This window comes from Sturnira hondurensis, unplaced genomic scaffold (assembly GCF_014824575.4).
Source record: "Sturnira hondurensis isolate 20B ecotype Veracruz unplaced genomic scaffold, ASM1482457v3 Scaffold0017436, whole genome shotgun sequence".
Lineage (NCBI taxonomy): Eukaryota > Metazoa > Chordata > Mammalia > Chiroptera > Phyllostomidae > Sturnira > Sturnira hondurensis.
In genome coordinates this window covers 12,176,387-12,195,412 of record NW_028090067.1, presented here as the reverse complement: position 1 = coordinate 12,195,412, position 19,026 = coordinate 12,176,387, and the positions used below count along the sequence as shown (strand labels likewise).

Genomic DNA, 19,026 nt, shown 5'->3' with positions numbered 1-19,026 from the left:
CACATCCTTTTTGCCACTGATCTGCAATGCCATGAGTACAGAAGGTGCACGTGAGCATTTACAAATTTCCGAGCAGTTTGATAGTGTGTGTGTAAAATATATTATACAAGAGTTTCATTCTGACACCTAGGGAAAAATCTAGCCCTTTACCACAGGTTAAGAAAACACTGTTGCATACAATGCATTACAATACATTACAATTTACTTATCAATCCTACTCTTGATGGACGCTTGGATTATTTCCAGTTTTCAGTTATACTGAAGAATTATGTGCTACAAACATATTCTTTTACATGTTATTTAGTGCTGGGTCATAGGGCGTATGCATATGTGAAATGTTAGAAGGTACAGATTACCAAACAGTGTTCAAAGTATTTAAACCAATTTATATCCCCACTAGTTACTCTACACCTGCATCAACACTTGCTACTGTCAGCCTGTTTAATTTCAGTCACTCTTGTGTGCAGTGGTCTCATGGTTTTCTTAGGCATTTTCCTGATGACTAATAAAGCTGAAGACCTTTTCATGTGTTTACTGGTCACCTAGATAGCTCTTTGATAAAGGGCCCATTCAAGCCACTTGCCTATTTTTCTACTTAGGTTGACTGACTTTGTAGGATGTTTTAATGTATTCCGGATAGAGTCCTTTGGTGCATATATGTGTTGAAGAACCTGCTCCCACTTAGTGGCCTGCCTTCTTTCTTCTTTTGGTGAACTCATTTCAATGAAGACAAATTGGTCAATTTTTTCCTATATGGTTTGACCTTTTTTTGTCCTGTTTTAGAAATCTTTGCTAACTTAAGAAATATTTGACTTAAGATAAAGTCATGAGGATAATTTTTTGGTTTTCTTCTACAAGCTTTATTATTTTACCTTTTATACTTAGCTTGCTTATCCATCTCAAATTAATTTTTGGTATATGGTACAAGGTAGAGATTCAAATTCATTTTTTCCCATATAGCCACAAAATTGACCCAGTGCAATTTATTACAAAGCCTACCTTTCCCCCACACTGTACTTCAATGTTACCTGTATGATAAATCAGTTGATGCATATGTGTAGGTTTATTTCTAGACTCTTTATTGCACTCAATGAGTATAGATCTCAACAAATACTTGTTGAGTGAGTGCTATCATTTCAGAAGTCTTCCTCAATGAAGGTTAGCGTGGACATTATTTCCTGCTATTGGTTATTGCGCTGTGTGATTTTCCATAAATAATTTAAACTCTCTGATCTTTAGTGTTTTCATTTCTCAAATGGGATTAATGCTCCTGTCTCACCAGGATGATAGAAGGATAAAACATACAAACTCAGCTTATACAACTGTCATTTACTTGCATCATGATCTTTGTTTTAGTATCTTTAGGGCATCAATATTCTCTCCTCTGAAATCATACTGTCTCCGAAGGCTGAGAAGGAAAGAAGTCTCAGAGGACAAAGGAAGGAGGAAGAGAGAGAAAGCAGGCAGGTTTGCCATGATAATGAAAATGAAAACAAGATGACAAAGTCAGGAAATTCTTCGGGATCTCTTCCTACAGCTTTTACTTCTTGTTTACAGATTGTACTGTACTGTTGCCTTTTTTTTCCTCCTGTGCAAACTATGGAAGGTTTCACTTTTGTTTGGTAAAGTTATCAATTTCCTCACACCTTTTCATGCAGAGTTTTTTTTTAAGATTTTATTTCTTTATCTATAGAGGAGAAAGGAAGGAAAGAAGGAGAGAAATACTCAATATATGGTTGCCTCTCGTGATTCCCCTGCTGGGAACTGGCCTGGAACCCAGGCATGTACCCTGACTGGGAATCGAACAGCGATCATGTCATGCAGAGTTTTAACTGATCTAATCAATAAGTTGGAAGGGGGACTACTTCACATCAGTGAGTCTTAATCTGCCTTTATCTCAGGGTACTTCTAATTACTTTGATAAGATTTAGAGAACTTACAGAAATTCAATTTCATTTATATAAAAAGTGAAATGCATATAAATGCACATTCATAGAGATGTGCATGCAAATGCACATAAGCATTCTTATCTGGAAATATTCAGGGCAGCATTTCATCCTTTGTTTTACTCTGGCCCTGTTGTACCTCTACCATAGTTATTTGTCCTACTGAATGTTCAAAAAACTGTCTCCTTACAGGTAAAAATGATCTACTTTACCTCTTTTGCATCTATCACGGTGCTGTGCATAAAGTAATAAATGCTTTTTTGAATTAAATGTTATAAAATAGAATGCTGTAATGAAAGGCTAGAAGCTGCTTGTATAAACATGTCTTTAAATTTTTTAGGCTTCTAGAAAAATTTTTAATAGCTTTGAAAATTTAAATGGTATCATAAACTTTCCTTCCTTCCTTTCAATTCAGGCTCTTTTTCCTATACAGATATCACACTATATTACATTTTTAATTTTCATTAAGAAACTATTTCCTGAACACCTACTTTGTGCTAGGTATATGTTACTTAGCAGAAAGGCTATGACAGTGAGGTGAGACATACTTTCAATGATCTAGAACATTTGGCATTTGAAGCAACTGTGCATGGTTGAGGTGATTTTTTATTTTCAAACATATAGAAAATATAGAGAATAGTAAATAATTAACAAATAATCATATATCCACCTCTGTTTGTATGTCTGATTTTCCTATTAGACTGTTAATTCTCTGAGGACAGTGATGCTTTATCTTGCATCTTGTGTGACTAACACAGAACCTGACACATACTAGGCATTCCATAAATGTTGAAAAAAAATGATTCAGCAAAAAACATGGCACAGCTCAAAGGTTTAGTTTTATTTAATTAATATCATGTCCTTTTTATATATTTCCTTCAAAGCCTCTAAAATAATCAAGGAACTAACCTCTTCTGTTACCATGTGACATTCCCAATTACTTTCTATGGACACTCAACTGTTTTATTTCACTCAGAAAGCATTCTTTGACTACTTAGAATTTGAAGTACTTGTTTGTTTGCACTTGGTTGTCTGGCTCTACCACGTCTGTTGGTTCTTGTATTTTCTCATTATATTGCATTGACAGCTGGGAAGGATTGCAGAAGGGAATGTGTGCTAAGTAAGGGATCTCTAGAATAACATGCTTTCCTCCTTCAACAGAGATATAACAAAGGGTTAAAGCAGAAGGAAGACCTTTTAAATTCACTTTTCTAGAACTGACTTCAGGTCTTGCTAGAGAAATCATGTGACCTTCTTAAACACACTGCCTTTAGGAAACAGAGAGACAAAGGGTGAGAGGAAGAGAGGAAAACAAGACTGACACCAGTATGTGGACACACGACCAGCTGTATTTCCTACTGAATGAAATGAAATCTCCAAATTAATCTGCTGATGTCATCACCAGGCAGGCAGAAATTTAACACTGAGGCATAAACCTAAAAATGAACAAATGGCACTAACTGGCTAAACCTCAAGAAAAACCTAGTCATTAATTTTCTGTTTATGGTGAACTATAAATGATCAGTCATAAAAATAGCTATTAAAAGTTAAAACCAAAACCAAACATCTGCATTTTCTATAACAGCTGAGCTGTAAAATAGGTAATAATTTTAAAAAGAGAAATGCCCAGGGTTTGAAAAGATATAAGCTTGCACTATGTTTTGAAAGTCGATTTGGCAATGAATATCAAAAAACTTTAAAGTTCTGAAAACCCCTTTGACTCAACAACCCTAGAAATTTATCTACAAAAATTCTTACAATAAGAAAATTCACTGTATTACTATTTGAAATACCAAATAACTACAAACTGTTAAATGCCTACATATAGGGTATTTGTTTAAGGTTGATAAACCCTTGGTGTAAGGGTTTATCGAACAGGAGAAGTGGCTGTCAAAACTTTTTTCTGTTTGCAGAATTCTTTTTATCTAACAGATAAAATCTAGCTACAATCTAAATTTAAAAAGAAATGGCAACAGCAATAGCAACAATCAAATGTGCCCTTTTTAAAGTGAGGGTGGGGAACCTGGAGCACCACCCACTTGTCCCCAGGGGCTGCTCCTAGGAACTTTATGGATTCAAGGAACACATTTTGAAAATTGCTACTCTGAAATAAATTAAGTCAAGATTATAAAATGACTCCATTTTTGTAAAAAGAAAACATACATATGCTTATATTTATATGTTATAAAATGGAGAATGGTTAGAAAGGTATACATCAAAATGCAACTAGTGCTTATCTTTGAGTGGTAGGTAATTTGTATTTTCTTATTGCTTGTATGTTCTTTTCCCCATGGATCTTCTATAATTAGCATGTATTATTTTCATAGTAAGAAAAACATTATTTTTAAGCTGGATATTTTTCCCATACAATTTATCTTCGATATGTCTTTATTTCAGTTGGCATTTTAAAGTATTAACAATTCTTTAGGTGCTTGCTCACCTGGTGAAAGACGTCTTTCATTTGATAATCAAGGAGATATTAAAACCCAGGTAAATGAACTCTTACTGGTAAGTTTCTCTGCACCATTATTACAGATTTTCTTTATGTTGTGGGTACCTCAATAAAAAATACTCTATGCCGATTTATGTGTCTTTTCACGTGTTGTTCAGTTTCTGGGAAATGTTCACCTCCCATTCGTCAAGTGGCTGAATCATTCTCAAGTTTTAAGATACCAGGAGAGACCTTCAAAGGTCTTCTGTGACTGTACTAAGTATTCTTAATCACTGCTGTTTCTTTCCTAGCACTTAACACAATTTAAGTTATATATTTGTTTACTTTTTATTACCTGTTTCACCAACAAAACTGGAGTTTCATGAAGGTTGAGTCTACACCTATTATTGTGAATATATTACATAACACAAAGTATTACACCTAGCAAGTATCCATTAAGTATTTGTTGACTGACTAAATGATTGACTAAATATTCGCTACACTTTGAGTTTGAAACTCATGGAGACTCAAATGGCTTAAAATAACCTTTCCGATACTCTTGCCTAAATGGGTTGGCAAAATCCTGTTTTCAATACTGTTTAAATTTTTGACACTGTGTAATGGCCCAGAGTCACATTACTGGGGTACAGTTTATGACGGCTGTTCCATCTGATTCACAACTCACAAAAGACACTAGGTCTGCTGATCTCAGGCCTGCTTCAGGACTCCTGCTTCAGGACTCCTGCTCCACTCTCCTAGACCTTCCAGAGAACAAACACTCTGTAACACAGAATGAGAACTTGCCATAGCAGCCTTTTCTAAAGCTTCCTTCGGCCCCGCTAATGAGGACTAATCTCAACGTACTGATATTTATTACATGTCATCCCTCTGTACACTGATGAGCAGCCTTTTTTGCCACGAATCTGAGCAATGTGAGCTACCAATGTGAGCCCCAAATTTGGGGCACAATTTATATAACAGGAGTTCCAACAATGGCAAACCAACAGTCTCAGAAGAGCTCTTGTAATTAAATGGAAAACTTAAAAACACCAAAACAAACAGTGTAAGAAAAATAACCATAGAAGGTACCAAAAAGGCATAGAGACATAACATTTTTAATACTTCCAAATATTTGGTTTCAAAGCATAAATGGAGCATGTGGGCTTTCCACATCTTTTCTTTTGCCAAGTCCCAGGAAAAACCGACCGTACTATGGTCATCTAAAATAGCTGTTAGAACTGATCTTCAAACATTTGGTTTCAAAATATAGAACTACTTGCGCTTTACAACTCAGAAGCCTGCCTACTTCCACTACAGCAATGCACTGAGAAAATTCTGTCTTTTTAAAAATTATATTTTATTGATTATGCTACTACACTTGTCCTGATTTTCCCTCCTTTGTCTCCTCCACCCAGTGCCCCCTATTCCCTCAGCTCAGCCACTACTGGCAAAAATAGATGTTATTCATGGTGAGAACTGCTTCAAATGGACACAGTAATATGTTAGTTAACCTAAGTCTGAAAGTCAATTGTCAGGAAAGATAATTTGCTCCAGCACCAAAACATTTCTTTTCTTTATTTTTTTACAGGCAGAGGCTTACTTTCACCAGTTATTTAAGGCCAAGGAGCGAAGGTAAATGTGAAATGTTAGGATTGTAGAAGTAAGGAAAAAAAGTTTATATCCGCTTCACTGAAAATTGTTGACTTCCTTAAACTAAGTTTCTTGTTTAGCATAATGTTCTTGTGGGTACTCAAATATAAACTATCACATCTGCCTCACTTTGGGTTGCTGGACAGTCCAAGCCACAGAAAATGATATTAGTTTAGAAATAGGTCAAGTGGTTTAAAATAACCTTTCCCATACTCTCATGTAATTAGGCTTGTTTTCTAAGGACTGCGTACAAGCATGGATATCTAGTTGTAGTTCTACACTTCTGATTGTTATCTAACACTATAAAGTAACACTCCAGGGGACTGGGATGATACATGACACAGCATCTTTTACTCTTTTCAGCAGGCATCAATTCTGATTGATCAATTTCAACTGGTCTGATTTAACTTTTAAGATGTCAGCCACAGAAAATGCCTATACCTTTATGAACCGCATTGTTTTGTTTTCCCTCAAATCTTATAATTTAAACCTTGTACCTGAAAGAGGCATTCTTAAAAAGAGAAAAGACACCTGATAGTACAACTCAGAAAAGGAGCTATATTTGGCATCTTATAAAGCAATAGTCTGTCTTCACCCTATTCTTCTGATAAATGTTACACAAATGGAAATAATAAGATTTACAGTGGTTAAGAAATTCATCTTGAGTCATATAACTGATTAATGGGGGAACTGGAAATTTTTTCCATTCCTCCTTTGCAGGTAGCTCTAGAGGATGTCCCAGACCAATTAAATTCTATAGTAGATAATACCCTTCTTAAACTTACCTCTTTATGCACCTTCCAACTGTCTACTGTCACATTGAAGAGAGCTTTGAGGGCCTCAATGGCACAGTCTGTCTCCTGAGGTGAGAGAGGAGGTCCATTATGGTCTATGGCCGATTCATACTCATCGGTCCACTTGATGCTAAAGGCACTTTCCAAGATCTGGGTTAGCAGCGGTAGTCCCTGGAGCTCATAGCGCAATTGTGACCTGATGTCAGTGTGCAAAAGTGACAGGAGGAAGAGCAAGCGCAAGTCAAAGCACTTAATGTCACTGATAAACTTTCGGTCCTTGCACTTTCTCAGGAGGTTACAGAGCTTTGCAGCAAGGTTAAGTTCCAGGCTGAGCTGTTGTGCCGTCTGACTGTTGAACACTATGTTACACAGACATTTTAATGACTCCACAATAACTGGGAACTCTGACACCTTCTCCAAAGAATCATCTGAGTCATTTAGCTTTGCTAGTCGCAGCAGTATCTGCATATTTTCCTTGGTTGTTACAGGAACTAAAACCTTTTTGTCTCTGGAGAGAATGCGGAGAACTTCCAGACAGGACACTTGACATGTTGTTGGGATGTCCTTTACAAGGACTTTAAATATGCCTTCACAGAGTTTCTGAAAAACAGGAGTGAGAAGACAAAAATCATTATTTGGCTTACATGATTTAAAATAGAATGAATGTATTTAGTAACAGGTTCAAGATCTGGCTAGAAAATATTTTTATCATTTTTAAATCACAAAACATTAGAACTGAAAGAGACCGTGTATTTGGTACGTCTTTCACGCTACAGATACAGAGACTGAGGACTAGAGAGGTTTAGTTGCTTGTACTGGGCCAGAGTAAATTCGTGGGGTAGTAAGAGCTAGAGTGTAAGTTTCCTAACTTCTGGTCAATCTTCTTTCTATAAAATCACTTACCTTCTTTTAAATTCACTACTTTCAAATTTCTCAAATAGCTTTGTTATCAATGGATTTTTAACATCAAACTATACATAATATCAGGATAGAAGGCAATCAGTCTGAATCACAGCTGTTCCCTTCCCAGAAGTAAAGATTAATATCTCAAGATTTGTTTCACAATTGCTCACAAGTACAGGTTCTTGTAAACAGGATTTTCAAAAGCATGCATTTCTGCTGAATTTTAGCTGTGGTATTTCTGAATTTGTAGTTCAGAATTCTTCTGAATTTGTAGCCCATGTTTTATAAGCCTTAGACCTCTTTGGCTAACATGTAATTACATTTAATCATTGAGTGTCACCCTAAGACAATCTTTTGCAGGCAAAACTGCTAAAAATTATGCTAAGTTGGGTTTCAAAGTGATCTTCTAGCATATAGATACCTTATAGCCACTTAAAACAAGGTGCCCCTCTCCAGGCCAATAGCTACAAAGTAGTGTCCCTATTGGGTGGACCAAATACGAACAGAGTAAGCCCTCTTCCTCTGAGAGTACACGCAAGTGCACATGGCTTGGGAAGCTCGGAGTGTGGGCAAGATCTTAGTTCTCCTTTCTTTTGGTGTATAGCACAGATTACATATACAAATGTAGCAGTCCTGGTTCCAAATTTTGCTATTACTATATCAGAAATGATTCTTTTAAGATGAATCCAAAGTGCACTCTCTTGAATTTTTTGAAAAATAACTGTTTCTATCATTGCTAAATTTAAGAACCACTGATCATTCTCTCTAAATTCGATACTCAGCTTTTTTCTCCATAAATAAATAAACTGCAGGCCTGGGTCTCTCAAGCATATGCCTTATGTATGGAGCAAGGTGGTATAACCATTCCACTGCTAACCATTTCTATACCCATTACATTTTATAAAAACAACAGCAACAAAAATTATGACTGATACAAGATTTTACAAAGGTTTTATTAACTTATCATCAGACTTTATATAATTTGACTATATATTTTCCATTACCATTTACCCCCCCCCACCCTCCCCCCACTACAAGACTTTAACTCTTAAAAAAAAAAGTCTATCTGCAGGTCAATCATTATGATTTTGGCAGAAATCCCAGGCTGTGCGCACCTTCTCAATAGATCCTAGTCATACAGCTGTGGAAATGAAGCCAATTTAAAATATACTATGTTCTGTACAATGGAAGTAAGAAGGACATTAACCTGACAAGCTAAAAAGCAATTTTGTAACAATATCAATTCTATATCTGCCATACCTGATAACTAGAAGGGTCTTTCATTTAATGTTTTAATATTATTAAGTCATTTTAAAAATAGCCCTGGCTGGTGTAGCTCAGTGGATTGAGCGCAGGCTGTGAGCCAAACAAACATGCCTAGGTTGTGGGTCAGGTCCCCAGTGAGGGGCACATGAGAGGCAACCACACACTGATATTTCTCTCCCTCTATTTCTCCTTCCTTATCCCTCTCTATAAACATAAATAAATAAAATCTTTTAAAAAATAAAATAAGTGCTGTTTTGGGGTAGGATAAAGTATAATGTGTCCATTATTAAAAACATATGAAACAGGAAAAATTTTGCCCAATTCCAGATATTTCACATCTAAGACACACCACCTTCCCCAAACCGTACATACTTCTTTTATGTACCGTGTATGTACCGTGTATGTACTTCTTACATGTACAGTCCTGGAAGTGGATCCCTACAACTTTTGTTCCACACAGTTTCACTCAAAAGGGAAACCATCCACATCTATATTTAAGTTAAGAGATATGGAATCAAGTATTATAAAATACTGTCTGTGTGAACTTGGAGTTCTATACCCCTTCCTTTCTAAACCAAAAACAGCAACAAAAAAATCTACAGGCAGCATGGCTCCTTTCATCCTCTGCCTTCAGCCTCAAGAAAGAAAAGGAGCAAAGTATGAACATAAATCGGAATAGCCCAAGCTATAAAAAAAAAAAAAAGGACTGTAAAACTCTGGGGCATAAGACAGCTACGTGAAAGGAATTAGAGGTGCTACAAAATTTATAGTGAAAAACTGCCTCATCTAAGGGCTTCTAGGAGATCAACTAGCCACCAAAGACAAGAATTCTAGTTTTAAAAGTTTTTAATCTAATTTTAAAGCACAGTTTTCTTAAACATGTCATTTCTCATTACAGACTCATGTCACATAATGACTGTTAGGTAGCTTTTTGCTCTAATGTCTCTTGAAAAGTAATACTACTTCTTAGTCAATGACACCCTCACCCTTTTTTGTATTACAACTTTTTAAAAAAATCAAAGACATAAAATACCAAAAAAGAGGTGATATTTAATAGACATTGCTTTACTCAATACAATAATTCCTATTCAGAGAATATTATAAAGAACAAACTAATGAACTGTGTACCACATCTGGATGAATCAGAAAGCTTGCTTTGCATATACACCAAGGAAGAAGACTGAAGAGGTAGTATTTTTAACAATTTCTCCCTCTGTTGAGTGTGCGCACTACTTCTGTTTCAAAGTGCTTCTGTATTTCGCCTTAACAGTATTTTCCTGTGATATGAGTATTTTTTTCATGGATTTTACTCTCCTTAAAACATGCCCTGCTCTCTTCACTTTCTACAGCTCACTGTTGCCCACAGAATTTGGATGAGAGGAACCCTATGCCCTCTTTCCTACTGATGTCTGTCACAATCCCCTTCCCTTTTCCAAGTGCTCCAAACTGACTTCAGTACCCTAACCATACATGGGGAGCCATTTCCCTCTGTTCCTTCAGCACGGCATGCTACCATGTCAGCTAGTCAGAACCCCACTCTTTTTCTAAGGCTCAGTTCGAGATCTGAGGGGTCTATAAGCTTTCCCAGCCTCTCCCACCTTTGCTTTCTTTCTGTTTGTGCCTGCAATGGCACTTTTGCCTTTTCATAGAACGAGCTTTGGGGTATTGCGCTCCTCCTCCAAACTCCTTGAGAACAGAGGCTGTGTTTCACCTGTATCCCAGCGGCTGGTCCAGGTACGCTACAACTATTTTTAAGTGCAAGAAAACTATGAACTCCCAAAGTTCCCTGCCTTACAGTCTACCTACCACCTGGCCCTCCAGCACTTTCCAGAGAAAAGCCCTTTGTACGTCCCCTTCACCAGGCACCAATGGAAAGTCTCCTCTTCCTTTGTAAGCAAGTACAATACACCATTATTACATTTTAGGTACAATTATTTTTATTTACTTTCAAAGTATCATTTCTTCAAACTTGTTTTTCATTGTTCAACTGAAATTACAAATTATTTTGTTATCTCAGATAATCATGAAACACATACTTTTATCCATTAAAATTAATAAAAATATTTCCTGATACTACAACTTTTCATTTAGAAGCCAGGTTTTCAGGAATAAACTAAAGTCATAAAGCAAAGAAAGGTTAGGTATGCTTACAAATTACTAAAAATCAAAGCACCTGAGAACAGGGTTTTTAAAGACACTTGCTGGCTTAGCAAGCCAAGGTTATTTCCATAAAGTTAGAGTGCAAGACCCAGGAGCCTAAATTCAAGAGTAAGATTCCACATTGTTTCCCAATGTTAACACCAGGTATTGCCAAAAAGGTTTAGTAGTTTACTCCTGAACTAAAACACTAGAATACACTAGAGCAGTGGTTCTCAAACTTCAGGATGCATCAAAATCGCCTAAAGGGATTGTTAAAACCCAGACTGCTGCAGCTCTCCCCCAGAGTTTCTGATTCAGTAAGCCTGGAATTAGGTTGCAGAACTGGAACTAACAAGTTCCCAGTTGCTGGGGCTGCTGGTTTAGGAGCCACACTCTGAGAACCACTGAACTATGGTTAACAATGGAATGATGGAACTTGGATGCTAGGGGATAGTAGTCAACTGGGAGTAATTGACTCGGTAAGAGTAAGAAAGTGAGCAGAGTGCAAAGCAATTAGCACAAATACTTTAACTTCTCCTTGACTTTCCTGTGCTGAAGATGATGTATGTGGGTGGCAGGAATAGGAATGAAATGTCGTCACTGTCTAGTCACACTATCTTTCTTAAATGTTAAAAATTACCAGAAGTGTTAAGCATACTTCTTGTTTAAGGTCAGGAATCATGGGCTTGAAACTGGTTCAATTTACCATGGACTCTAGAACCAGAACAGGGTTGGAATTAAGAGCAGGGATCTGCATTTAAATTGCTCATGTTCAAACGTTGGCTCTTCTACCACCTTCTAACAGTGTGAAGTTAGCAAGTTACTCAGCCTCTCTGGGTCTCATTTATTGCAGGAGTTAAATAACATCACCCATGTATAGTACTTGGAATAGTGCCACGCATGTGGTAAGTGTTCAGTACAGGTTATCTTTTACATATTATTGTAAGATAAAATCTCAACATCCTCATCTTAGCATCTAGGATCCTCTAACCTGCTTTTCGAGTCTTCTCTTTCAGAGTATTCCCCTACCTAACCCCCCTCTTTAGCTATGTTCCTTTCCAAATCATCTCACATCGAGCTCTTTTGCTTTCTAACTGCCTCCCGTTCTACATGCATTAGTCCTTCTCCCTTTTGGACTATTTAAGTTTTAACCACTCCCCAAAGCTAAGATTAAAATTCACTTTTGGTATAACGTTTTCCCTCAACACTTACATCCCCAACATTTTTTTCTTTCCAAGGAAAACTCAAAAACTACAATTTGTAGCAATCATTTGGTATTTAGCACATTCTCCCCGTTAGTGTTTTTTTTTACATTTTTTTTTATGAGTTTGCCTGAACTACCAAAATCTCACTGCAGGCGGAAAGGACAAGGACATTTTTTTTTTTAAGTGAGAAAAGAACGTGTACTGCAATAGAGTCTGAGTAAGACAGACCTGGGTTTAATCCCAGCTCTCCCACTGTGTGATTCAAACGTGGTAACTTGTTTGATCCTCACTTTCTCATTTGTAAAATGGGAATGACACTCCTTACATCTCACAGGGCTGTTGTGAAATAGACTCTGGGACATAATAAGCACTCTTTTAATGGTGACTATTATCATGTTTTATTTCTTCATAATCCTTGTAGCCCTAAGCAAAGCAACTAGTATTAAGCAATTCCCTAAATCAACAGCATTAGTAGAGGTCTACTAATGTTGTCTTGACATTTCTCCTTTCTAAGAAAGAGAGATGTAGTAAAGGCTATTTTTGTGATTGTACTATAGGATAGTTTGCCTCATTGGGTAAAAAAGTCTTTCCACATGAGTAGTAGAAACTATGTGTCTTCATATAAAGTTCTTTTTTTTTTCTGAAGAGTTTAAATTACTTAAATATATATGTTCTTTAAAATGTAAAGTGAATCAAACTACGAAAGAAAATAGAAAAATATTCATTATTATACTAGCTAGTATATTTCATATGCCATAGATAGATGTGTTTATCCTTAGTCAACTTGATAATCAGTAACAGTATATTACTTTAACATACAGAGTTGCAATCATCATGTGTATATAATTTTGTTCTATGACTTTTAAATTTAATTTTAACTATAAGCATTTCCTCACATTGCTATAGAGTCCCTATAAACATAAATTTAAATGAGTGTAATAAGTCTACACTCATTTAAAATGACTCCTGTTCTCAGTAAGTCTCTAGCATGAAATACAGCAAAGTCCAGAAAGTTTAAGCAAAGGAGAATAACAACTCAATTAAAAATTTTGATAAATCACACTGGCTACTGTGTGCAAATGAATTGGAGGGGAACAAAAGCAGCTACAAACAGAGCAGAAGCAGTGGAGAGGGAAAGAGATTGGTGGGTTTGATATGCAGTTTGGAGGAAAAATTGAAAATACTTGCTATTTGTTAGGGAGAGGGAAGTTTCTGGCTTAAGCAGTGTAGTGCCATTTACTGAGAAGGGATGATAATGGGAAGAACAGGCTTGGGATGGAATTTTGCATGAAAACATTAAGTTCATGATGCCTAGGGAGACGTCAAATAAGAAGTTCAATGTACGTGGCTGAAAGTAGCTCTTAGTGAGCACTATGGCTGATGATTTATATGAGTGTAGATATTTTGAGCTATAAGGATGGATGAGACCACCTAGAGAAAAATATACAGAAAAAAGGACTAAGACAGAGCTCTGAAAAATGCCAACATTTAAGAGGTTGGAGGAGGAGAAGAAACTGACAAAAAAGGTTAAGAGGTATCAAATAGAAAGGCAAGAAGTAATCTAGGAGTGTGATGTTTTAGAAGACAAGACAGCAATGTATTTCATAAAGGGACTAGTCAGCTGTTTCAAAAGACCAAGCAGCATAAGGATTTGGCAATGCTAGATCACCAATGGCCTTAATAAAAAGAAAAGCACAGAGTCCTCAAGACATGTGGCTATTAACAGAAGCAGAGATATAGGATGGTAACAAGAGGGAATTAAGGTCAAGAGCAGTTTTCTTTTCATTATTTTTCCCAGTTTGGATGTCTTTTATCTCTTCTTCTTGTCTGATTGCTATGGTTATTGCTCATCCCAGTACTACATTCATAAGAGAGGTTAAAGCAGAATCCCTGTCTTGTTCCTGATCTTAAGAGTAATGCTTGTAGTTTTTGCCTGTTGAGTATGATGCTGGCAGTGGGCTTATCATACATGGCCTTTATTGTTTATGTGTTCCCTTTATTCCCACTTTGCTGAGAGTTTTTATCATAAATGGGTGCTGGATTTTATCAAAAGCTTTTCTGCATCTATTGACATAATCATGTGGTTTTTTTTAGCCTTCATTTTGTTTATGTGGTGATCACATTTATTGATTTGTGAATGTTGTACCATCCCTGCACTCCCTGAATAAATCCCACTTGATCACGGTGTATGGTCTTTCTGATACATTGCTATACTTGGTCTGCTAACGCTTTGTTCAGGATTTTAGCATCTATGTTCATCAGCAATATTGGCCTATAATTTTCTTTCTTTGTATTGTTTTTATCTACTTTTGGAATTAGGATAATGCTGGCCTCATAAAATGAGTCTGGAAGCCTTCTCTCCTCTTGAATTTTATGAAACAGTTTGAGAGGGAAAGGTGTTCTCAGAATGTTTGGTCAAATTCCCCTGTGAAGCTGTCTCATCCGGGGCTTTTGTCTGTTGGGAGTGTGTTGATTGCAGCTTTACTTTCATTAGGTGTAACCTGTCTATTCAGAGTCTCTGATTCCTCCTAATTTAGTTTTGGAAGAGTGTATGCTTCTAGGAATTTATCCACTGTTGTACAGGTTGTCCAGTTTGTTGGCATATTTTCTTTTCTTTTTAGAGAGAAGATATACTAGTCCACATCTGTATAGTGAAGATAATGAAGAGTTTGGATTTAATCCAGAGGAAAGTGGGGAAACTTATTGCAAAATGTTAAGCAGGGGAATGACATTAGATTTGTGCTTTGGAAATATCACTGATGGTAATAGGGCAAATGGATGAGAAAGGAGACAGAGCAGAAATGGTTAAGAAGGTGAGACATGACTGAGGTCTAAAATAAGGCAGAGAAGTGAAAAGCTTAGAGAATTTTAAGAAAGTGGAATTGACTCCATGATAAGTGGAATGACTTATTGGATATCTAGAGTAGAGAAGAAAGAGGAAGCAAAGAGCCTCTGAGGTTTCTAACTTGGACAACTTGGTTGATGGTATTATTCATTCATGAGAGGGGACTCATTTCCTAGAGTTGGCAGCAAAAAGAAAATCTTATTCTCTGGCAGACATTTCTCTTTACCTGTCCCACAGTGGCTAGCTCAAATAAACTGCATCCAAACTCATTACCTAGGAAGGGTCAAACACCCATAATTCATGTTTCTAAAACTCATATTCAACTATGAATGTTACAATATCCTTGATCCAGGCCAAGAAACCGACCCTCTACTACCTATATGAACCTGTGCGCTTTTGTCATGTCATTTCCTGTATTTAGAATGTCTTCTCAAATCCTAACCTTCCCAAATCATCTCTATCTTTAAAGCAAGTGTTATCGCCTTTGCCAACTCCCAGCAGGAAGTAACCTCTGCCACCTCTAAATCCAGAGTATTTAATCTCACTACTTTTATAGCACTTAATACCTCTGACCTGGAATTATATTTATGAAGACTTCTTATCTCTCTTATCAGCTTTGGTAGGGGCAGGATTTGTCTGACATATTACTTTTTCTGCCACAGGTACAAAGACGCGCTGTCAAATATGCTGAATACATACACACACACATACTCTGAAGCCCTGCATGCTAGAGAGTATTATGTCCAAACACTCACTAAGTCTTTAAAGGTGTGTGTTTAATGCCCAGGTCCTATTTATTTAGCTGTATGACTTTGACCAAATTGGTGGAATTCTTTATTTTCTTAAACCTATAAAATGGGTCTGGTAGTATCTACGTCATAGTGTTATCTGGGGGAATTTAATTAAATGAGATAGTGTACGTGTGCTGCTCTGGAAGAACATAAATAATGAGTGTTATTTAACATGGTAACTGCAGTACACATGCCATATAGAGTGTTACCAACTTAGTAAGAGGCTACATGGTGTAACAGAGTATGAGTTGCAGCCCAAGAAACTTCACTTTGCTACTTTTTACCTGTGAGATCTCAGCAAGTTACTTTGGTTTTTCTATGCTTTAGTTTCATTACATGTAAAATAGGGATAGCACCCTCTGTATTACAGTGGTGTTTTATTAAATGAGATGATGGTACATAGTAATAGCTAAAATTATACATTTCCAAGAACAAAACCTGTAATTAAAGATCTCAGCCAGTAAGAGTATCTTGAAGAAGGCTTGTTTTTCTGATTGAAATAATAAGCCTACATGTAGATTTGACACCTAGTATTCTCTCCAACAGAGCTTATCACAACAATTTAATGAGCAGAGGTTTTCAAGTATCTACTACTGGTAAGATTCAGGTGAAGATTAACAGATTAATTTAGAATAAAAATGAGCCATTAACTAAATAATCAAATCAAGTGAAAGAACAGTGAACAGAGAAAGTTAACACTGCAAAAGACAAAGACTAATGGCTGTTTTATTTGTAAGAAACAGGAAAATGCAATAATTTCCAGTTCGAGCTGGAAAGAGGGGCAGGGTATACACACAGCACAGGCACTGAGTTCAACTTGGCAGTAATCCTACGATAACTACATGCCAGAAAAGAGCTTAAGGGCCAAACAAAATGAGTGCAGTTTCCAGGATCAGAATGTTACAAGTTAGATGGGGCTATAGTGACTACTCAATTTTAATGAGCACTAGCAGTGCAAAAGGTTCTATTTAAAAAGGGGTTTTGTGGGAGAATAAGTCTGGGAAACTTCTAAGGCTTATTAAAATATTAAGATTCCTAGATGTACTATGGAAAAAAGTTTATTGTTTTAAAACTGCGATTTCCTTTATTTGACCACAGAATCCTTTTAAAAAATACCTAATAACATACTCAGGACCAGGGAATAGTTCTTTTATTTTCCAAATATGAAAATTGACTCCCCAAGGGGCTAAATGATTTTCTTAAGGTAGCACACAAAGTTGGAAAGGGGACTCGGAGTCTTATTCAACTCAGTTCCACTCTCTTTTTATTTACTGGTATCTAGTGGTATACAAGAACTAAGGCAAAAATTGGTGTTCCAACATTAAAAGCAATCCTGGGTTATGCTGTTAAGCTAGGCCTGTGAAAGGAATTATTGAAAACTGATTTTTTTCTCCTTAAATAAACAGACTAAGTCTAAACATGGTTCTACTCATTTTTTTTTAATGTTTCTGTTCTTCCACTGTAGTAGTAGTAAAATACCCATCATTACAGTCTACCACTTTTCCTTCAACAAGAACGGACTTCCCGCCCTGGCTGGTGTAGCTCAGTGGATTGAGCACGGGCCTGCGAACCACACGATCGTGATTTGATTCCCAGTCAGGGCACATGCCTGGGTTGCAGGCCAGTTCCCAGCAGGGGACTCACGAGAGGCAACCATACATTGATATTTCTCTCCTTCTCTCCTTCCCTTCCCCTCTAAAGATAAATAAATAAAAATCTTAAAAAAAAAAAGAATGGACTTCCCCTCTCCTATTTGCCCATTATGCCTACAATTTCAGCCATATGCTTGATTTATGCTCTCCCTCCATCAACCCATACTCCTATAGTGATGGGATAGGACCTCGATCTTAAAATAGACTGCATATTCAACTGGGAGACGTGGCACAGAGCCAGGAATACTTAAAGTCACAAGACAATTTGGGTCCATCCTCTTTAACCACAATTTTACTAAAAGATTTATTGGGGATAGAGGTAAGGAAGAATTTCTACATGAAAATAAACACACGTTTTACAAATCACAACACAAAAAGTCAGGTAAATTTTTAAAGATAAAAAGTCAAGTGTCTAAAGAATTCTGTAGCTAAAGCAGGATCCCTCGGATGATGCCTCCCGGAACTCTCAAGGGTATGCCTACCCTGTCCTCTGATGGCCGTCACTGGGTATATATTCCACAGGGATCTAATTTTAGTTCCGAATTGAAGCTGAAGGGCAGCCACCTAAATCTGATAGTTCTAAACTTTTGCCCTCTGTGTACAGCACATGTGAGTGAGTGTGTGTGCGTACACACAAAACAGAGAGAGGTATTAAATTCTAAAATAAGCTTAATATAATTAACAATGGGAACAATGTTGTCGGTCCCACAAAAATACTTATTTAAAAAATCCTATTTACAAAAATATTAAATAGTTAATGACTTACTGCCATAATTCTGAAATGTGCTTTTAATAAAAAAGTTGGAGGGAGAGAATTTTAGAGGTCAAACTTGGAATTTCTTTGTAAAAAGCTGAAGATGAAATTTTCTAAATGAATACTCATGCAGCTGGGTCCAGTTATATTTAGCTTAATATTACGTCTTATCCTTCAGGGTTTTTCCTACTTGTAGTACGAGAGGCAATGGTGATTCTCACTTTTTATTTAATGAATGACTACTGTCCTTGTGAAAGAAGCTTTAGGTCACTTCCTAAATGTCATCTCTAACTTCCTTTCTAGCACATGTACATCTTTCAGTAATACAGTCCTTCTGGCCATATTCTTTATGATGGTGATCTTGCTAAGGAGACTGAAAAGCCAGTTCAGAATAACAACAATTATGTAAGTTTTGCTTAAGTTTCTTTGCTAATTAGTAATCCTGATAAAGACATGTTGCATCATCAAGATTTCACTAACAGATGGAAAAGATAGCTTAGGTGTAAATGAAAGCTAACAAAACCAATCATTTGCCCTTCCTTTCCTGACTGAGGCAGAAATGAGCATGTCAAAGCCTTTGACTTCTTTTCAAATACAGTACCAGCCAACTCTGCTTCTCTTATTAAAGTAAGAGTTTTTATTTTTCAAAA

The 19,026-nt window shown here is 36.6% G+C and overlaps 1 protein-coding gene across 6 annotated transcripts in view; it reads right to left on the bottom strand.

Moving 5' to 3' along the window:
* RIC8B (RIC8 guanine nucleotide exchange factor B) overlaps nt 1-19,026 on the bottom strand; it is a 100,353-nt gene that overhangs the window by 58,242 nt on the left and 23,085 nt on the right. For all 6 annotated transcript variants that reach the window (XR_005069739.1, XR_005069741.1, XR_005069740.1 and 3 more), the window contains exon 3: nt 6,813-7,421. Coding sequence is in view for 3 of the 6 variants with exons in the window: in XM_037068422.1 (XP_036924317.1) it covers nt 6,813-7,421 (609 nt within the window). In the remaining 3 variants the exon portion in view is untranslated. The remainder of the gene's footprint in view (nt 1-6,812; nt 7,422-19,026) is intronic.